The sequence below is a fragment of the Lepisosteus oculatus genome, chromosome 8 (assembly GCF_040954835.1).
Source record: "Lepisosteus oculatus isolate fLepOcu1 chromosome 8, fLepOcu1.hap2, whole genome shotgun sequence".
Classification (NCBI taxonomy): Eukaryota; Metazoa; Chordata; class Actinopteri; order Semionotiformes; family Lepisosteidae; genus Lepisosteus; species Lepisosteus oculatus.
Window position 1 is genome coordinate 13,541,323 of NC_090703.1, and position 19,098 is coordinate 13,560,420.

Here is a 19,098-nt window from a genome sequence, read left to right on the forward strand (position 1 = left end):
TAGATTTCAAACTTTAGTTTATTTCTTGATACAAAACTTAAAACTGATCATATATGGGCATCCTTGGCCCTTTTCTGAGAATCTCCAATAAATAAAACAATTATAGAATGCAGTAATTTCTCTCTTCTTTGTACAGGACAATTGGCAACTTGCATAATATAAATCAGCATAATGGTCACAATATCTATAGGCTCATAGTTTCCAGTGTGAAATACAGTCAATACATGCAAGCATGAAGAAAATACAGCATTCCAAAATCCGTAAATCATCTGACAGGCTTAATGACCAAATAGCATGAATCACATTTACAGAGATAGTTCTGCATTCAGTAGATCACTTAACTGTACCCCTACTCCTATTTGAAAGGGGAAATAGGCTATTTCACAATACAAATATAAAGCCTAGCATGTTAAGATACAAGTCACGGTGCCCTCTTTACATCTTCCCTGAATAAAATTAGTGCAAACGAAATCCACAACTCGTCCATTTACAAATACATCTCATTGCCCCACTTAATTTTTTGTGTTGAATTGGTTTTTTTTTTAAATCCATACCTGTCACTAACAACCAAGGGCAGAGCACACAGAGCAGGGAAAAATCTTTTCCCACAGTGGGAAAACAAATACCAAAATAAACTCAGGGTTTCCCTTCGCAAAAAAAAAAAGACATCAGAGGAAATAAAAATTACAACATGCAGCTCATGCTCCTTACTCGTGGGAATTAAGTCTCTTCAGTCGCACAGAAGGCTTCAATAAGTGAAGTGCTGAGATTCTCTTAAATCGCTCCCAAAATTTAGTTGCACTTGGACAGGTTTCATTTCTAGGAGTGTCTCATCACAGATGTACCAATTATTCTGTTTTTACTTGATCTTCGACAATAGCTTTCGGAAGGTCTCTAGTTCCTTGATGCTTGTGGAAATTCTAGAGAAGAAAAATTGAACCAATGAAAAAATTGTAAACATTAAAAATCACCACGTTGTTTTTAAAACAGTGAGACTGCCACCTCCTGGTTCACAGAATCCAATAAAAGACAGATGTGATGTGCTAGAAAATAATGGATATTTAAATGGCAAATAAAATGTATAAGTGATGTATACTGTATTACATAACCCCTAAAAAATGGCTGCCATAAAATTGCACATTTATAATCGCTCTGAGAGATGTTCCAAGGGTGAGTTCAGACGTTTAATTTATCTTCAGCTTTTGGTATCAATGTAGTTTATGCTGTTAAAATCCTTTAGAGTGCATTCACTCTACTTCATTTAAATTTAATATTTAGAAATTCCTTGTTTTCATGCTCTACTATACTATAGCTTCATTAATCATAGTAGCCAGGTAAATGGACAGTCATACAGTACCTGCCAAAGGCATTAAACAGAGCAACAATCTCCTGACGTGTCAGCTGGAAGCCAAGTCTTAAGTGACCAGACTCAGGCAGAGCCTGAATTTGCTTCTCAGAGAAAAGGATCTTCAATGCTGTGCCCAAGCCCTGGGTCTACAACAAGACAACACCCTGAATAGCACTACTGCACCACCATGACAGCATGCATTGCACAAAAACACATTAAAATTGTAAAGCACCACATATGACAAACTACAAAAATGCAGCACTACAGACATATGTCATTCTAATAAAGTATTTTGGGAACAGAAGCTAGCAAACCTTTAAATGAGTTCTAACTGATAGAGGCGTTGAAAAGTTAACATGATTGCTCATGCTGTTGAACATACTGCGCGTGATAATTTACAAAAAGACTGGATTAGAAGAACAATATTCAGACTAAGCAAGACTAAATATTTGCTTTAGCAACAGGTTCTACAAGATAACCTAGCCTTTCTAGGGAAACTGAATACATTCAAAGTGAGATGATAAAACTCATGGATTACAGTTCTCTCTCTCCTCATCATCACCCACTTTCTGTTCATTATCTAAGCAAAATGGTTGGTACTGTACACCTGAACAGTGGGTTTCAGAAGAGTAATTAAGCACATTCATTTATGACAGAGAGGCTTAGGCAAAAGAGCAAAGTTAGATCTCACTCAATACGTACAGTACCTGTAGTTTCCCCCAAAGCCTGCACTTGAAGCAGCCAACACAGTCCATGATTCGGGAAATGTTGCGAAAATGCAGTTTGAAATCCTCCTGCCAACAGTGAGGCGAGAGTTTTAGGAAAAACTAAGGCTACAGTCACTCCTGAACATCAGTGGAATGTGGGAACAGACTACACACCGGTTCTTGTATTGCATTCTTACCTTCAGCTTTGTGGCTTCCTCTCTATCTCCAGCAAACAGCGAGTTCTCATCGAAGTGCAAAGGAAAAGAACTGCACAGAGCAGATGAAAATCGGTCAGATACTGTATGCCTCACGTAAAAAATGTAAAGTGCAGCTCTTCAATTTAACATGCAAGCCAACCATGAAAATCTTCAATATCATGAATATCTTCAATCTGCAGGAAAACAACTGGGACCTGAACAGACATTGATCAAACAGGGGTTATATACTGTATATAATATAACCAGCATAGAGCAATTCCATTCTGAACAGTAGAACAAAAATGGTTTGGGCTGTTAACCCATTCCTTCGCAGACAGCACATGCTCAAACCTCTTCGTATGCAGTAGCGCTTTAGTTTTTTTCAGGAAACTGACACGTCTGCACATGGGGATGAATTTGAGTCTTGTTCTTCCAGTGAACTCACTCGGCCAGCTGAAGAAGCTCTAACAGCAGGTCCTTGGCGCGCTGGTCCTGGGCAGACTGGCCAGTGTACAGCTGGAAGGAGCGGCGCTCGAAAAACGGCAGGACCTTGGAGAGCGCCCGCAGCTCGATCAGGTAGAGGAAGTAGAGGTTGCGCAGGCGCTTGGGTCCTTCACTCTTGGTCAGCTCTGCGTCAAAGCGCTGCTGAAACTCTGTGATGTTATGACCCCATTTCTTGTCATACCAATTATCTGAGCACAACAGAAGAGACAGAGAATGGTTCGCACACAGATTATTAAATAATACGGTTTCTGACTATCTTAATTTAAACTTTGCAACCCCAAAAAGGACACACTACCAGAAACCATGTGGCTAAACTGGCAAATGGTGTCCTTTTCATCACTATGGAAACAGCTTTGGTGACATTCAATGGAGAAAATACAGACTTCTGAGGTGTTTAAAACAACCAGACAACAATTAATTTTGTATTTTAAAAATAATACAAATTTGAATGAATGATAAAAACTTTCTAAAAAACAATTGATAGGTTAATAAATTTGCATTAGTCCCCTAATGGTGAAGATATGGATATTGACCAGTATGGTTACAAATCCCTATACTGAATATTGAGACCAAATGTGTCAGATCTTGTTTAGGTTTCGAGTGTTACCTTTGCAGAAAGACAAGGATCAACTTCCCATGTTACTCACCGTCCAGGAGGTACCTAGCACTGAGGTGGATGTTGATACTGGCATGAAGCCCAGATATCAGCCTGAAGAAGGCTCTCTTCTCTACACACAGACCTGTAAAAACAAATTTGAAGAGTTCAGCCTCTACTAAATATAATCATGTTCCAGAGTCTGAAAAGCAAATTTAGAAGAAAACACCAAATTTTCAAGGGCATTCTAGGGGGGATTTTGTGCAATATTTCCTTAAGAGATCTATTGTTTAATATATGTGGTAATTAGAAAAAGTGATGTTCACTATACATGTAAATTATTCATGTGTTGGTAATTTTTTCAAAAATTGGCATGTAATTTGGAAAACTTTTTGTCCATTCCCAATTTGCTAACAATACGTATGTTGAGTGAGTGACGACAGTGACTTTTAACCCTAGTCCTAGGGAACCCATCACTTCTGGTTTTCATTCCAAACAAGCTCTTGGTCAATGAGGCTAACTGTTCTGGAGCAAATTAAGACCACTTTTCAGCTCATCACAACCTGAATAAGGGTTATTAAAATAGTATCGACTATGAAATAGTTTCTGGGTTTCACACCTTGATGAGGGCAATTGTTTGGAATCCAAGGTACTGGACTGCTGCAGAACTTTTTTAGGGGAAGAGTTTGATAGTGTCTATAAATTATTAAATCGGGTCACCTAAAACTGTTTAGAGCAATATAGACTCCGCTTAAGCAAGACGAGGAGTGAATGGATGGAACTGTATGCTTTATTTCACAATAACAGAACTGCTACAGAGTGTTTCTGGAACTCAATCGAATGAGACTCAGATTAATAGTAAAACTGTAACAAGAAAATGGAAGAGAAAGGTGTACTGAGAACCAGGTGTGAGAAATGAGTCATAAGCCTGCATGCCTGTCAACTAGTTTCACAGTAAATTCATTTACTTTCACTGTAAACGATTAAATTGATAAGATCTCAACCTTTCACTAAATTGTCCTTTAGTTTTTCCTTCCACCCAATCTCACAATTATAGAAGTGTTGTTTAGGTGTTCCAGAAGTAACTGTACTTTTAGTGACTATTTTGAGTAATCAAAGTTAAAATCCTTAAGAAAAATCATATCTAAGAATAGAATTAACTTCATTGTTTAATTGGCTACTGATTTGGGAATAAAAACCACTCTGCCTTCCAGGAACTGAATCTGAGGCAACTTCTACTTTAGACTATCCAATTGTAGGAAGAAAGCAAACATTAATATTTTTAGACAAATGTATCAATTTTTCTTTATTCCTACCTTCCAGCCATCTGTAAAATGTTTTTCCTGCAAAAGAGCAGTTGTTGGGAAGTTAGAGGAAAAAAAAATCTAAAAACTGTAATTTGTGTATTTTATCACATTGCAGGCATGCATTAATGTTACATCTGCTTACAAAAGGTCCCAATTTACTTCCTCCTGCATTGAAAATCCCTTTTTAATCTTCATCTAATCTTTCGTAGAAGACTTCCAAAGGTTGCTATATTAAGAAGCATTACAAAGTACTGTATGAACAAAATGAGATGTCTTACCTTCATCTTCTCCTGTAGGAGAGGAAAAGATAAAATGAATTCATAAAAATGTGTAAAAAGGAATTAAACCCTGCTAGTTAACACTTTAGTTCTTGATTAGCCACTGCACAGAGGTCAATACATGCACATAAAATACACATTATAAAAAGGAAATAAAGGATTTCTGTTCTACTCTAAATTAGTCTATAAACTTATATAATACTCTACAAAAGAGAAAGTGTACACATTCTGCTGCAATTAAAATATATACTAGTATCTTACCTCTATAGGATGTCAAAGGATTTAGTGGTCTCTTCACAGTACAGGGTCTGAAACGTTCACATGAAGATGTTTACTTTATATGAAGTTTGCTCTTACCACCAGACAGATCACATCTATTTATCTAAATTAGAAAACAGACATTCACAGTTATTTCTGAATGCTGGAAATAGTCTTTAACATACAGTACTGCATCAAATTAATCTGCCACGCCTCTTTCTTGGCACAGAATGGCCAGCAGGCACAGATTTTAATTTAATAGGCAACTCAGGACTCAAATCATCATGACTCAAGAGAATGTTTTAAGGACTTGTTTACAAGGCTGCTACATTCTAACCTAAAAACCCATAAACCAATCTGAGGACATTACTTGAAGCAGTTCTCCTCGTAGATGCTGTTCCAGATCTGCCAGGCCTCGGGCCCTTTGTAGCCAGTGAAGCGCTCAGGATTAAGCAGCAGATCCACATATTGGGAGTCTGGAGACTCTTCATCTGGGAAAGAAGGGCAAAGGGGATAGGAGAGGGGGGTAGGAACCTGGGACAGCACCATGGCACTTTACTTTGGAGGGGTGGGATGGTGGCATTCTAGTTCTTTATTTCACAGTCTTTTCTTAAGCATCTTCTTCAGCTCTCTCGTTGCTTGTGTTGACAAAAAACGCCTTCTTCTAAGGTTAGTCAATGCAAATGCTGACTCATGACTGTCAATAAATGATTTTGGTCATATGTATGTAATAAAATTGAGTGTGGCAATACAATTACACTCCTAATATTAATTAAAAAATGAATGTTGTCTTTTCTGCCTTTAGGAACCAAGACTCAATACATCGATTTCACTTTCAAAGCTTTTAAAGTCACTACAAACAGTAAAACCTGTCTCATAGGCATGTAAATATAACTAGATACAACAGCTTGTCTCAGTCTCCTACTGTAATGTATCTAGATACAATCTAACTTATGCAATCCATTTGACAAGAGAATCAAACAGCTTAGAATAATGATGATCTCTAAAACATTGGAGGTAACTAAATTTGTCAGAAGGACCCCTGAAAACAGTTTTCCCAAATTAAATAGCAAAATATAGTAAACTGTCCATGTAGATCATCTAATGCTGATATTGTTTTACACACTGCTAGACCTAGGGCAAAATGTTCACTTTGTGGGTAAAGCCTGAATAGTGTACAGTATGAGCTTCCCATTGGACCATAGATCCCACCCCAAAGACCAGTGCTTTTGAGGGGTGCGGCTGAAGGCAGCTGTACCTCTCCACAAAAGCATTTCCATTTGTCGACAAATTACTCAAGCAGGGAGATGTGAAATTTCCCTGAAGCAGAAAACGAAGGGGCAGTTCCACAGTCCTACCATCAGATTCACAAAAGCGGTCAGCCTCATCATCATGTCTGCTCCACTCCAGAAGAACCTGACGGGTCTCCTCACTAGAAGACGCACAACAGGGCAATTAAAAGGCGGACAGCTCTTCCAAAGAGTCTCAAACCATTTCACAACTGCTTTATTATTGATTTTTATTAATGCCGAATAGTTCTACTGCATGCAGCGCAAACAAGGTGCTCGGGCAACACACTTGTAACTTCAAATACTTAAAAATGTACCCTTCATCCCATGGAGTTTGTACAAATGGCTGAAAAGCCTTACCTGAGAGAGCTGTCCACAGCCCCCAGCTGCTCAAGCTTCTCGCACTCCTCCAACTCCCTGCTGGCATCTTCAGTGTACTGTAGGATAATGTACAGAGAATACACCTTCAGTGCTTCGGAAGGCACACAATTAGAAGGAGCATAAAGAACGGGCAACACATCCTTCATGTACAGGATGCTTATAAAATCATTTGACCTATTCAGACAACTGTTTTCTACAAGCTGCACCACAGAGCAATGATATGTGTTCCACTTACTAAGGGAATATTGAAGAATATCGCAGGCATCCATCTGAAGCCTTGTAGTGCATTCTTATGTACAGCAATATCAGAGTCTGTTCACCTAGCGCCCTCTGGTGTGCACAGACCTCTTTGCAAGCATATTCCCTCTGGTTCAATTTTCATATGTACCAGATTGCATTGCTCCACAGGATGTACCTTTTACAATGCAGTTGCAAGAAAAGCCCAAGTCATTTTATAAAATCCCCATATACTGATGTATGTAAAGTACAATGCCACCATCAGATCTTTGCTTGAAAGAATCTCTATTAGGCAAACACGAGAACCACACTGGGTAACTATTACTGAAGCAGGATGTAAGAAGCGTGTAAGCAAGCACTGAATTTCCTCACACTGCTGCCCGGGACTCAAAACATTACTGCTTTTCCGACTGCACTTCTGGTTTAAGCCTTACAGCAACCACAGAGAATGCCAAAAATAACACAAACACTGCTTTAAAAGATATATACTGTACCTTATAACTAGCTGACTTCAATCCATCTGGTACTTCATTCTGCAAAAAAACACTATTAATAAACCTGATCTTGATTTATTTTTCTAAAGAAAATTATTTAAGGTATAAAAATGATCCTTAAATCAGTTTAGTTGAAACAACCTCTTTAAAATGTACTAAAAATGAACAAAATAGGAAAATTAGCACTCTGCTTCAATCTCACTTTCTTCTTTTACAATCACGTTTGTCATGTAGATTAATTTTAAATTTCAACAAAGTCTGAAGTCAAATCACTCCACACCTTTTTTTGAAAAAAAAGCTTTCTTCATCATTTCATCATTATATGATCAACATGAAAGACGTTGCCATTTCAATTATTAAATTATTTAATGTTAATGAATTGAAATGAAATAAAAATGAAAAATAAATTAAAATGAATACTTCTCTGCCTTGTGTATTAAGTCACAAAATATATGTAAATACTGTTTTTAAATTAAAAAATTCATTGAAAGGACAAATGACACACTCACAGTAGGTAATTCCATACAGGATGGTCAGCATGTGGTTAATTTCAAAGTAAAGATTTAAGTGCCTTTTTACAACTGGGATAAAAGTCCATAGCATTAATCACTTGCATATAGCAAGATCTAACCAGCAGACCCTTTTAAGTGTACTCACTGGTTTACAAGGCTTGACAGCACAGTCCCTCAGTCCACAGTGGCTGCTATCAGTCCAGAAAGGACAAGGCTTGTTCAGATTGACCTTAGAGAGTAACAGCAGGGCAAGAATCAAGCACACTTCAGATCATTAGCTCAGTGAGGAAAGATGTAAAACCACAACTTTTGAAATTTTAGTGTTGATTTTTAAAAATGAAATATGCATTGTACTGCTCTCTGAAACAATTATCATAGATTAACAGGCTACAATTTAATTTTACCTTATAAAACCTGAAATAATCCATCTTCAGGAGTTCCTGCAGCTTTGGGAACAGATGGTTGTTGTTGAAGGTATCTATGGTTTCCACATCACACGTGCAGTCATCCAGGTGTCCTGTTACCTTCAAAGTTAGGAACACAGTGTACATTCAGCTTTACAGACTAAACCGTATTAATTCCCTCACTCCTACCATTAGGATTTGGTAGGAACGCCTTCAAAAAACAAAAAACAAGAGTTTAAACACTGCAGCATTATTAATGCAATCTGTAAAGGGCAGCTTCCTCACACCCTCAGCAAATATTTCCATATTTGTTAAATAAAGTACTTTTTCTGCAAACACTTGTAGGGTGGATTGAATTTCTAGTTTAAAGTGCTTTTAGATGTTTAGGGCATCCGTGAAAAAGCACCTGAAAAACATTTAACGTGCCCACAATATCAACGATAACATTCAACGAAGCAACAAACGCAGTCGTATAAAGCATCTCTGTACTAAGATTACTTAAGTATAAAGAAATAAACACTTTCTTCTAGAAACTGGATACTAGGTTGATGTTTAACTACAGAAACATATAACACTTATGAAAAAGCAAATAGCCTGTATGTTTGGAGGACTGCAAATCATTGAGTAAAATGCACCCATACGCCGTACTGTATTTTTTTTCTTTGCGGTATGTTTAAATATATTAATATATACAGAAATGCATAACTAATAATTGCCTTACCTGACAGAAACACCTGTGCTCGGCGGAACCCGGGTAAAAGTCCTGTGACGTATGGAGACAGAGCAGGGACCCCAATAATACAAACAGCTTTAATTTAAATCTCATCGTCATCTTAAACTCTGTTGTCCTGGTCCTCGCAGAAAATATAGTCCAATAGTGCTTCGCTACCGACTTCGTGTCGTATTACCTCAAACTCTAGTGGTGAACCAGTTTAAATCAGAGTGATCCAACCTTCCCCAGCTCGACAAGTTAACTTTGCAGTGAACGTGTAGCATATGGGCGTTACTGCCCCTACAATTCCCAATAAAAAGTCAATTTGCGCTTGTTCTACTACTGATGAAGCCACGACATCAGAAACAAGCCCAGTTACTTCCTATTGCCTCATACTGGGACGTGAATTACGTGCTTTCCGCCTTTATCGCACCTATTCAGGGACTGAATTGTTCTCTTATTGGAAATGCACTTTCATGTTTTCATTACTTCTACAATGCACAATTTCAGCTCATCAGAGATAAGCGATTTTGATTATTTCAAACAATTAAGCAAGTTTTGTAATGGAAATTTAATTTCTACGGTCTATTTTAGCTTTACGTCCTTTGTAATTGTAGGTGTTAGTCCACTGCTAACTGAAGAGGAGTAAATGAGTGGGTGGACTTCTGGGGCAGATTCAGGGAAACACGAAGCTGGTTTTCTCTAACTGCACGCACACAATGGCCTCCCATCACGTGGGATATCAACTTGAATATTTATCACGTGGGTGTAGGTCTATTCAGTATAAAGTGTTCAAGCAAATATTTTTCGTGGTACTGGAAGTTTAAATTCTTTTCCGATTGGCTGCAAAAAAATAGATTTGTCATTTCACCTATGTTTACTTCTCTGAACAGCGATCTAACAATTCACTTTTTAATATTTGAAGCAAGGATAAAAGTCACCCATAACTTCTAAAACTTTTCATTTTTAAAGATAAGTGCTACCTGTACGTCTCTGTATAACCAGCCATTATTAATTTAATTTGAAATTAGGGGTCTTCCTGCCCCCTAATCAACGAGGCAGTAATATCTGAAGTTTCCTTTTTAAACATTTTTATGTTGTGATCCATTTTTAACATAAAACTTTTAAGTCTTAAATTTAATTATCTGAATGTAAACACGACAGGACTGAGAACTGCCTCTACCTAGCATCACAGACCTCCAAACCTTTTCATATCTATCCCAGCATTCACTTATAGCGACGTCGATCCCAGAATTCTCTGGGGGTGCTGCCGGTCAATGCAACATGGCGGATCCTAGGGAGAAGGCTTTGCAAGACTACAGGAAGAAATTACTGGAGCACAAAGAGATTGACGGGCGTCTCAAAGAATGTACGTGTTTCACTTTCAAACTCAGTGTTTCTAAAATCGTATTTTTTCGGGCGTAGGTTTTACGCTTGTTTATTTTAGACAAAAATTGAGCGAGACTGAGTCAAAATTTGCCAACTCGCTTTGTCATCCAGCCATCCATTGATTGGGACCCGTGTGTGTAAATAACTGTCATGTTGTTTGTCGTAATATAAACGTATTGGAAAAGGAATAAAGATACTTTATTCAAAAAGGGTGTAATATATGTTTTAGAAATTGCATAGGTTTGTGTTCACATATCTTGAAATATATTAGTATTCAAAACATTTTCATTCCGATTCGAAAATGACATTACGGAATTGTAGTAGGCATTGCTGCTGGTTGTGAATTGAATACTTTTGCTTCGTATGCGCAATAATAAATCTTCATAACAGTCTTAAGAGTGTAGTTTTCAATCATTGTATTACCAAATTACCGTTCAAGCCAGATGGCCTTAATGTGAGATGGAATCTGAAAGTTGTTTTGTGTGTTTTTACAAAATGGCTTGCCTTTCCTGTATTTCAAATATACTTTGTATTTTTTAGTTTAATAATCGACGAAATGGTTTTCACACAAATTACAATACATTTAATGTGTGCTTTCGTCTTTAAGGTAGTTACCAAACATTTTCGGGTACGTATTTACTTTATATAAAACGTATCGTTGCTAGTCCGTTGCTTAGATATTTTACACAGTTCATCATTGATCCAAGTGGGCTCTCAAACCTACAATGAACTAGGTAAACCTTATTTTTTACATTGCACTTCGCGTTTACATTCCGTGCTAACGATTTATTATTTTCAGTGAGAGAACAGCTGAAAGAACTTACAAAGCAATATGAGAAGTCCGAAAATGACCTAAAAGCTTTGCAAAGCGTTGGCCAGGTAAGATAATATTAACTTGCTGTATGTATTTTAAATATAACTGCTCTCACAGGATAGTAGACTCAAGGTTAACATTTCAAGTTACATTTAGATTAAAGAGCTAGATGATAATTTAGGCTTTACATATGTTCTTCATCTGTGTTGCTTTGTCTGTACTTAGATATTATTACATATATTATTATATGTGACCTGAAATTCTTTTTAAATTGATCTGTAATTTGTTACTACGTCTTTTGTGCTGTAGACTATGTAATTGAAAACAGTCAGCAGGTACAGGTCTACAGATTATATCCTTTTAAAATCTCAATTGGCATTACTTACACACAGTGTAGGGAGATCTGTAAGAAATGTCCCATGGCAGGGTCATAATATGGTCTGAATGTGTTTTTTGGAATGCTGAATACCCATCTGACCATTCGTTTACTAATGTGTTTCTGGTTCCATGGTTTTGTGGAGCTTTTACTTTGACCAGTTAAGGAAATATCCATTTAAATAAAAAGTGGGACAATACTTTGCTGGCTGTACTATGATGTTTTTATAAACATCTTAACATTCAGCCATATGAATTAATGTGTTCTTTATTTTCAGATTGTCGGGGAGGTCCTCAAGCAGTTGACAGAAGAAAAATGTAAGTTCAATATAAGCCATGTGCAGAATGCTTTTGTCATCTTATTGTTTCCTTATATTAATACCTTTGATAGGTTAACCCTTTTCATGTATACAAATCAAGTATCAACTTATTGGATATATACAGTCAGGCATTGTCTCTGTAATCTTAATCTTTAATGTAAGTCTTGATTATTAAGTAGGTTAGAAACTTGTTAGAAGAATAAATATGGAAAAATGACACCACCTCCAGTAATTCATTACATGAAAAACTCTCTCAAACCAAATGCAGTATAGAAAATCTAAATGCAACTTTCAGTACACAAGCATATTCTGTTTTCTGGAAATTATTAGTTTTAATCTAGGTTTTCTGACATGAAATGCCACTTATCTTCTGTTAATATGCAATTTCACAATATCTGGATGTTCGTTACCTTTCAGTTATTGTCAAGGCAACAAATGGCCCACGATATGTTGTTGGCTGCCGTCGACAGGTAAGCATAGCATTTTTCTTTTTTCCCATTGATTCAGGCAAATCACTGATATAAAATGATTTTTCACTTGTGACATCTCATAAACAAACTCCACATTATCCTATTATGACCAGCTTTAAATATATTTTGTTCTACCTGGGTAATTTCCTGTGTAACTGTTTGAGCAGCAAGAATCATATTCAGGAATGCGAAGGAATTGGTTGTATACATTCTGTAATTCTATCTTCCCACTATTTGCCACAATAGTGAAATTAAGTGATCTCTGCTTTAACCTCAGCAGTGTTGAGCATTTTTTATTAGATGTTATAAATGAGAACATATTTAAAAAAAACTTTATTGTACTTATTGTACTAGGGTCTCTTATGATGGAGATTGACTGTTATATTGAGTTGTTTAATGTGGCTTTCAAGGGCATAGGGATTCCAATACATCATTCTAAGTCTTGATTTTAATACAGAAGAACCTTGTAAAGTAGTGTTTGCTTCTTTTTTTTTGTGCAGCTGGACAAATCTAAGCTCAAACCTGGGACAAGAGTGGCTCTGGACATGACGACTTTGACTATCATGAGGTTGGGATTTTTTCTTTATACTCAGGTGACTGAGTTACATGTCCTAATCAAAGACAATATGGGTGCACACCTTCTTTGAATGACTGCTTGCCAATAGTATATGGCTATTCCAACTCTTAAAACGTTGCTCTCCTTGCTTCTGTAGGTATCTGCCCAGAGAGGTAGACCCCCTGGTGTACAACATGTCCCATGAAGATCCTGGAAGTGTCTCATATTCTGAGATTGGGGGATTGTCGGAACAGATCCGAGAACTCCGAGAGGTATGATGTCGGATAGCTTTCTTTTTAAGTTACAAAAAAGATTTAAGCCCACAGTATAATATTGAATGAGACCTTTAGAGTATTTATTTATTGTAATATCCAGTTCACGATTTATCCTACAATGTGTTAACTCGGCATTGTCAATTGCTGCAAAAACCTATGAAATGTAATTCAGAGTTTATATCGACAATAAAAATGTAAGAGAAAGGTGCCTTGTGAGGCTAAATGTCTTGGGTTGTATTAATAGCAATCAGTTGAAAATATATATTTGGAAAGAATACAGATTGGAATGTGTCATGTGATTAGAGTTTTGTTATACTGCAGGTGATTGAATTGCCACTGACAAACCCAGAGCTCTTCCAGCGTGTTGGAATCATCCCTCCTAAAGGTTGTCTCCTTTACGGACCACCAGGTTAGTTTTTGTTAATACCTACACATTATCTAATATTAAAGATTTTGCTTAGGTATGCATGCCAATGGCTCCTATGTGTTTTGAAAATTATGGAAAACACATCAAACAACATTAAGAGAGCATTCCTCTTTATTTATTCCCCTTCAACATGTTTCATGCATTCTGAAATCATCTGATATGTTTTATAGCTGACTTTTCAATTAAAATGGATACATCTTTCTATATTTTTTTCTTAAGTTTAATATTTAATATAGTTTCTTTTTGTCAACAATCAAAGCATCCCGGATACTATTGCCCTTTGTTGCCTTTTTTCCAGGTACAGGAAAGACACTTTTGGCTAGAGCTGTTGCCAGTCAACTTGATTGCAATTTCCTTAAGGTACAGCACTTGTTCCCCCTTTGAATTTTCTAATGTTGCTCACTTGCTATGATTTTAGTTTTTTGTTTTCATAAAAGAAGAACGCATTGCTGGCCAGGTGTTTTCTACACTCAAATTAGCAACATGATTTTTATTTCAACATCCAAAGTATCAGTCACATCAGTTGACATGCTTCTTATCATTGATTACTTTTAAGGACATAAGAAAGGCTGCAAATAAGAGGAAGCCAATAAGCTCAGCTAGTCCATTTGGTAGTTATTTGGAAAGAATTCCCATTTTCCAACTATTTGTCAATTAATGTTTATTGAATTAAAATCCTAAGGGCGTGGAAACAGTGGCATTACAATGTGATCATGTGACTATACTACTGAAAACATTTATTATATGATTCTTTGCACAGGTGGTGTCCAGTTCCATTGTGGACAAGTATATCGGAGAGAGTGCAAGGCTTATCAGAGAAATGTTTAACTATGCCAGGGATCATCAACCATGCATTATCTTCATGGATGAGATTGATGCCATTGGTATGAGCAAAGGCTAATTTTACACTTTTAACTAATATTAAAAACGCAGAATAGAGCAGTATTCTGAAATAAAACAAGTTCAAATAAAATTTCTGTGAGTTTTAGCCATTTTGTAAATACAAATTATTTGGTTATAAGGTCATTTTGTTCATAGATACCTTAATACGTCTACAGGCCTTTTAAATGAAACATGTAAAGGTTTATCCCACGCTGCAAAGAGAAGAAAAGAAACACAGTTTTGGCTGTGGAGCCTTCTTGGGGTGTGAGGGGGGGGGAATTGGCAGCTGATAAAGCATGGGAGAAAAAGGGCAGGGACTGGAGACGAGGCGGGAACCGAAACGTTTCTTTTCTTCTCCTTTTCAACGTGGAATAAACCTTTACTTGTTCCTTTGCAGCCTACGCATGCTGACACAGCTGCCTACTTAAACTCTTAAATGAAATGCCTTTTGTAGGATTTATTAAATATTTTTTGTAAACACCAGGGCTTTTTTGCCAAGTTTAAATGTAATATACCTGAAGAAAAATTATCTTGCAAATTGGTAAGAAGATGTATACCTACTGCTGCAGTATGCTGTACCGTGTTCATGTGATGCTGTTTCCAGGGGGCCGTCGATTTTCCGAGGGAACGTCTGCAGACCGCGAGATACAGAGGACGCTGATGGAGGTGCTTTTCCTATAAGCCTTTCTATCTTCATCAGCTTTCACTGTTGATGTACTGCAAATAATACTGTAGATTTACACAATACTGTAGTTATGTGGATTCGTGAATTACATTATAGTGTCCTCTGTTGGCCATTTAAAGACATTAAGCCATGCTGTGTATAGCAATATTTTCTTTTGATCAGTGGAATTGTCATTGAAACATTTTATTTTTAATTATCATTAATAGATATCAGGAAGCAATAGCATATAAAAAAACAGGTTGCTACTTTAGTCTTTAAGTGTCTTTTCTGGTAAGCAGAGGTGTTCCAGAGAGAGATGAAAGCTTATGGTGTAATCGAGGTTGCAGGTTTTTATGTGACTTGTGTTCTGTGTATTGTTCTGTAGCTCCTGAATCAGATGGATGGTTTTGACACTTTGCACAGAGTCAAGATGATCATGGCAACAAATCGCCCTGACACTCTGGACCCTGCTCTCCTTCGCCCTGGAAGGCTGGACCGCAAGATCCGTATGTCAGCTGCTACTGTCTAACACACTCATCCTTCTGGTTATACACCTGGTGGATGAGTGTAATACTAGTGAGGTCACTCTGCGCCTTGGAACGTTTCACCATGTTTGCAGTTTATTTCATGTTTTTCCAACTGCAGCCGTGGTTCTGTGGGAAGAATGACTTTGGCAACATATCTTAGTCTAAAACCTTTGGAGACCTTTGCAAAAATGAAATGTAAATTCAGATTGGCAGAATTATTTCATTTATAAGTGTATATATTTTTTTTTAAATATTTAAAAGGTACAGATTCAAGTGTTTGTTACAATAGTGTTTGTTAGAAACATGTAAGGAAATGGGACAAATTTAGCTGCAGAACATAAATTCATGTTCAATCATCTTTTTCTTCAGATATTGAACTGCCCAATGAACAGGCACGTCTGGACATCCTGAAGATTCACTCAGGCCCTATTACCAAGCATGGAGATATAGGTCTGTTGGCATTTTAATTGTAGGACAGGAATAATGAGAGCAAAATGAGTTGGAGCTTCCCAAAATCTATACTCCATATTTTAGTCCTGAGATGCAGTACTTTATACTGGTTAAGGATGAATTTGCTCCTTTTATACTTTATTTTAAATTTGTGTGTATGTTCATATTTCTCATGTGCATTTTTAGTTGTAGACTTTTTTTTCCAGATCTTTTCTAGTGAAGCACAACTCTTCAGACCTTTTTATCCATTTCTTTGCAGATTATGAAGCGATTGTCAAGCTTTCAGATGGGTTCAATGGAGCCGATCTGAGAAACGTGTGTACTGAAGCAGGTGAGGTGGGCAGTCACAGAATGTGGCATGGCCACAAGCATACTTGTCAATTAGTACAGAAAGGCATCCATCAAATCATTCACAAATATTGATGTATTGTTTTTTTGTTTTCTTTAGGCATGTTTGCAATCCGTGCTGATAATGATTATGTAACTCAGGAAGACTTCATGAAAGCTGTGCGCAAGGTGGCTGATTCAAAGAAATTGGAATCCAAGCTGGATTACAAACCTGTATAACGCTGTACCCCTTCCTTCAGGAGTGATTCTGCTTGCATGGGGCATACCTTTAAAACCAATTATCAAAACATAAAGAAAATGGGAAGTTTGAGATTTCTGTACTGTATTTTATTGGAAATATACAGTTGTAGAGTTTAGCAAACCACTAACTTTGGCAATTAAAGTTAATACTATGGTGTTTTTTGTAGCATAAAACAACAGGTTTTGTTATTTTCCCCAGGTCCGTGGAAAATATGGTTATCCTGAAAACCTGTCCACTTAATGTCCTTCCTATTTTACATTTTATGCCATTTCTATGTAATTACAATTCCATCAGGTAACCTCAAAGATGATTGAATATACAAAGGTGTTCATTGGATCTGTCATGTTTCTTTGTCTCAAAACATTGAAATTAAATTTCTGCTGAGAGTAAAGGTATTGTTTTATCTTTTAAGAGGCATGGATTGTTCTGTTTGAATTGAACATTTGTATCTATCTCCTATGTATACTTTCTATGAAATCTGTATGCCAGGTTGACTTTGTACGCCATGTAAAATACAGTCATTGAAAGTTTCAGAAGCAAAGAATAAAATTGATAAACTTCTGTATTTCCTGTAGTATTATCTTAATTACTCTAGCTTTAACATTGTGATGGTCATGTCCAGTTACATTTTTTCTGACAAAGAAAGGTTTAAGTGATGTGCTTAGAAGTTCATACAAGTATAATACCAACTTGTGTTTTGTTATATACACTCAATTGCAGAATCACCCATCTTCCATTTTTTACATCTCAACTCATGGCAACAACCCCCACACTCACAGGAGAGAATTACAGGCAGACTCCTTCAAGCCTCTCTTGTCTTTTAACGCATCACAGGTGTTACAGTCCTACAGTGAATATTTATTGCCTATTAGAGGAGTCATGTACCTTGATTTAACTTAAATATGATTGTTTTTTGATAATGCCATCAGATTTTTCTTATGTAAGGCTACAATTTTTAGGTCCTATTAATAAAGTTCGAGAGACAAAATACTACTGGAAGGGATCTCTTCTTAGAACTGCCTTTCCATTGCTAGTAGTTCTTTTAAAATTGTAACTAAAACTGAGCTAAAACTATTCTTGGACAATATAATTCTAAAAACTACTTTTCGAGAGATACCAATGGACCTTATGAGTTTAGGCTTCATATTAGGTTATAGTTGTATGTTAGGTTCCAAAGTCCACACCTCATCCTCATTGTGATTTCTGGGTAACATGAAGGCCTGTGAAGATTCCTGCATCCTCCATACTTGGCAAATAGGGCTCCCGCAACCATCTCTTGAACAGCAAAACGGAAGGAAAGGAACCATTTGTAATATCTCAGTGGTGGATCTGACTAATAAAAGAATGAGACTTCCAGTTGTCAGTTTCTATGCTATTGGGTCAAAGTCAAGAAACAGGTGTGCAATAGTTCCTCACAATAAAAGATGTCATGTGCAAGCGTCTTCCATCCCCAGTAAGTCCAACTCCTTCAGGAGCCAGCTAATGTTGACAATGGCAGGATGGTGATGTCTGGATGCTCCTAAGCATAAAGTCAGCATGTTACCTGAGGTTGATCTGGACTTTAAATGATACAGGAGTACACTTCAGTTCTTTTCAGTATTTCTGAATGTTGTGCTCTATTTGAAAACTAAGCTGTAGTACAGGTGCAGACAATTTACTAAATAGTAAGTTAATGACTCTGGTCTAAACCAGACTTAAGTCTTCGAGCTTCACTATGCTGCTGATGCTGAATTTTCTGCCTTGAAAAGATCTTGACAGAACTGCATCACCAGACTATAGTCAAATGTTTATTAAGGTTTATGAGGTGTTGGGACTTGCACATAACATTCAAAAGAATCCAAATACACATACCCCAGTGCCATCAATTCTGCTTCATGATGAGAGTCCAAAGCAGTGTTTCCCAATCTTGGTCCTGTTGATCCACTTACCTATTCGTTTTTGTTCTAGCCGAGCCCTTATTTACACAATAAAACCTTAATTGACTTAAATAATGTTCAATAGTCTTCAATTATATAATTAAGGTGGGGTATTTGAGATTAACAACATCAGAAACTAAAGTGATGGCTGACTGTAAAACCATCCTTTCTATTCTACTGGGCTGGCATGAAACATGAACAACATACAGGAGGTGCTGAAA

At 36.9% G+C, this 19,098-nt stretch overlaps 2 protein-coding genes across 3 annotated transcripts; one reads left to right on the forward strand and one right to left on the reverse strand.

Moving 5' to 3' along the window:
- Window positions 1-9,698, reverse strand: ero1a (endoplasmic reticulum oxidoreductase 1 alpha). Of its 2 annotated transcripts, XM_006632490.3 has the most exons (16): window positions 9,233-9,698; window positions 8,512-8,631; window positions 8,253-8,336; window positions 7,596-7,634; window positions 6,844-6,920; window positions 6,553-6,626; window positions 5,565-5,685; window positions 5,198-5,244; window positions 4,937-4,948; window positions 4,668-4,694; window positions 3,404-3,496; window positions 2,698-2,944; window positions 2,253-2,322; window positions 2,056-2,142; window positions 1,358-1,494; window positions 1-920 (listed from the first exon to the last, which is right to left on the reverse strand). In XM_006632490.3, exons 1-16 carry the CDS (start codon window positions 9,341-9,343, stop codon window positions 860-862), a joined length of 1,407 nt encoding a protein of 468 aa, XP_006632553.1. In that variant the 5' UTR covers window positions 9,344-9,698; the 3' UTR covers window positions 1-859. The 2 variants fall into 2 exon arrangements, with proteins under 2 accessions (XP_006632553.1, XP_015206358.1); XM_015350872.2 differs by lacking the exon at window positions 1-920 and having other exon boundaries at window positions 1,375-1,494; window positions 2,051-2,142.
- Window positions 9,699-10,471: 773 nt separating this feature from the next.
- Window positions 10,472-17,526, forward strand: psmc6 (proteasome 26S subunit, ATPase 6). Its single transcript, XM_006632411.3, has 14 exons — window positions 10,472-10,592; window positions 11,412-11,491; window positions 12,080-12,119; window positions 12,539-12,591; window positions 13,092-13,159; window positions 13,305-13,419; window positions 13,744-13,831; window positions 14,148-14,209; window positions 14,610-14,733; window positions 15,336-15,397; window positions 15,781-15,901; window positions 16,292-16,372; window positions 16,632-16,703; window positions 16,821-17,526. Exons 1-14 carry the CDS (start codon window positions 10,508-10,510, stop codon window positions 16,937-16,939), a joined length of 1,170 nt encoding a protein of 389 aa, XP_006632474.1. The 5' UTR covers window positions 10,472-10,507; the 3' UTR covers window positions 16,940-17,526.
- The last annotated feature ends 1,572 nt before the right edge of the window (window positions 17,527-19,098 follow it).

Bases quoted from the DNA above. Each gene is read 5' to 3' on its own strand.
- ero1a (XM_006632490.3), bottom strand. From the start codon at position 9,343: ATGACGATGAGATTTAAATTAAAGCTGTTTGTATTATTGGGGTCCCTG. The intron at 5,686-6,552 runs GTAGGACTGTGG...CTTCTTTCCCAG, and splicing joins CCGCTTTTGTGAATCTGATG to ATGAAGAGTCTCCAGACTCC. The intron at 1,495-2,055 runs GTACTGTACGTA...GTCTTGTTGTAG, and splicing joins GGCTTTGGGGGAAACTACAG to ACCCAGGGCTTGGGCACAGC.
- psmc6 (XM_006632411.3), top strand. From the start codon at position 10,508: ATGGCGGATCCTAGGGAGAAGGCTTTGCAAGACTACAGGAAGAAATTA. The intron at 13,160-13,304 runs GTTGGGATTTTT...TTGCTTCTGTAG, and splicing joins ACGACTTTGACTATCATGAG to GTATCTGCCCAGAGAGGTAG. The intron at 15,398-15,780 runs GTGCTTTTCCTA...ATTGTTCTGTAG, and splicing joins TACAGAGGACGCTGATGGAG to CTCCTGAATCAGATGGATGG.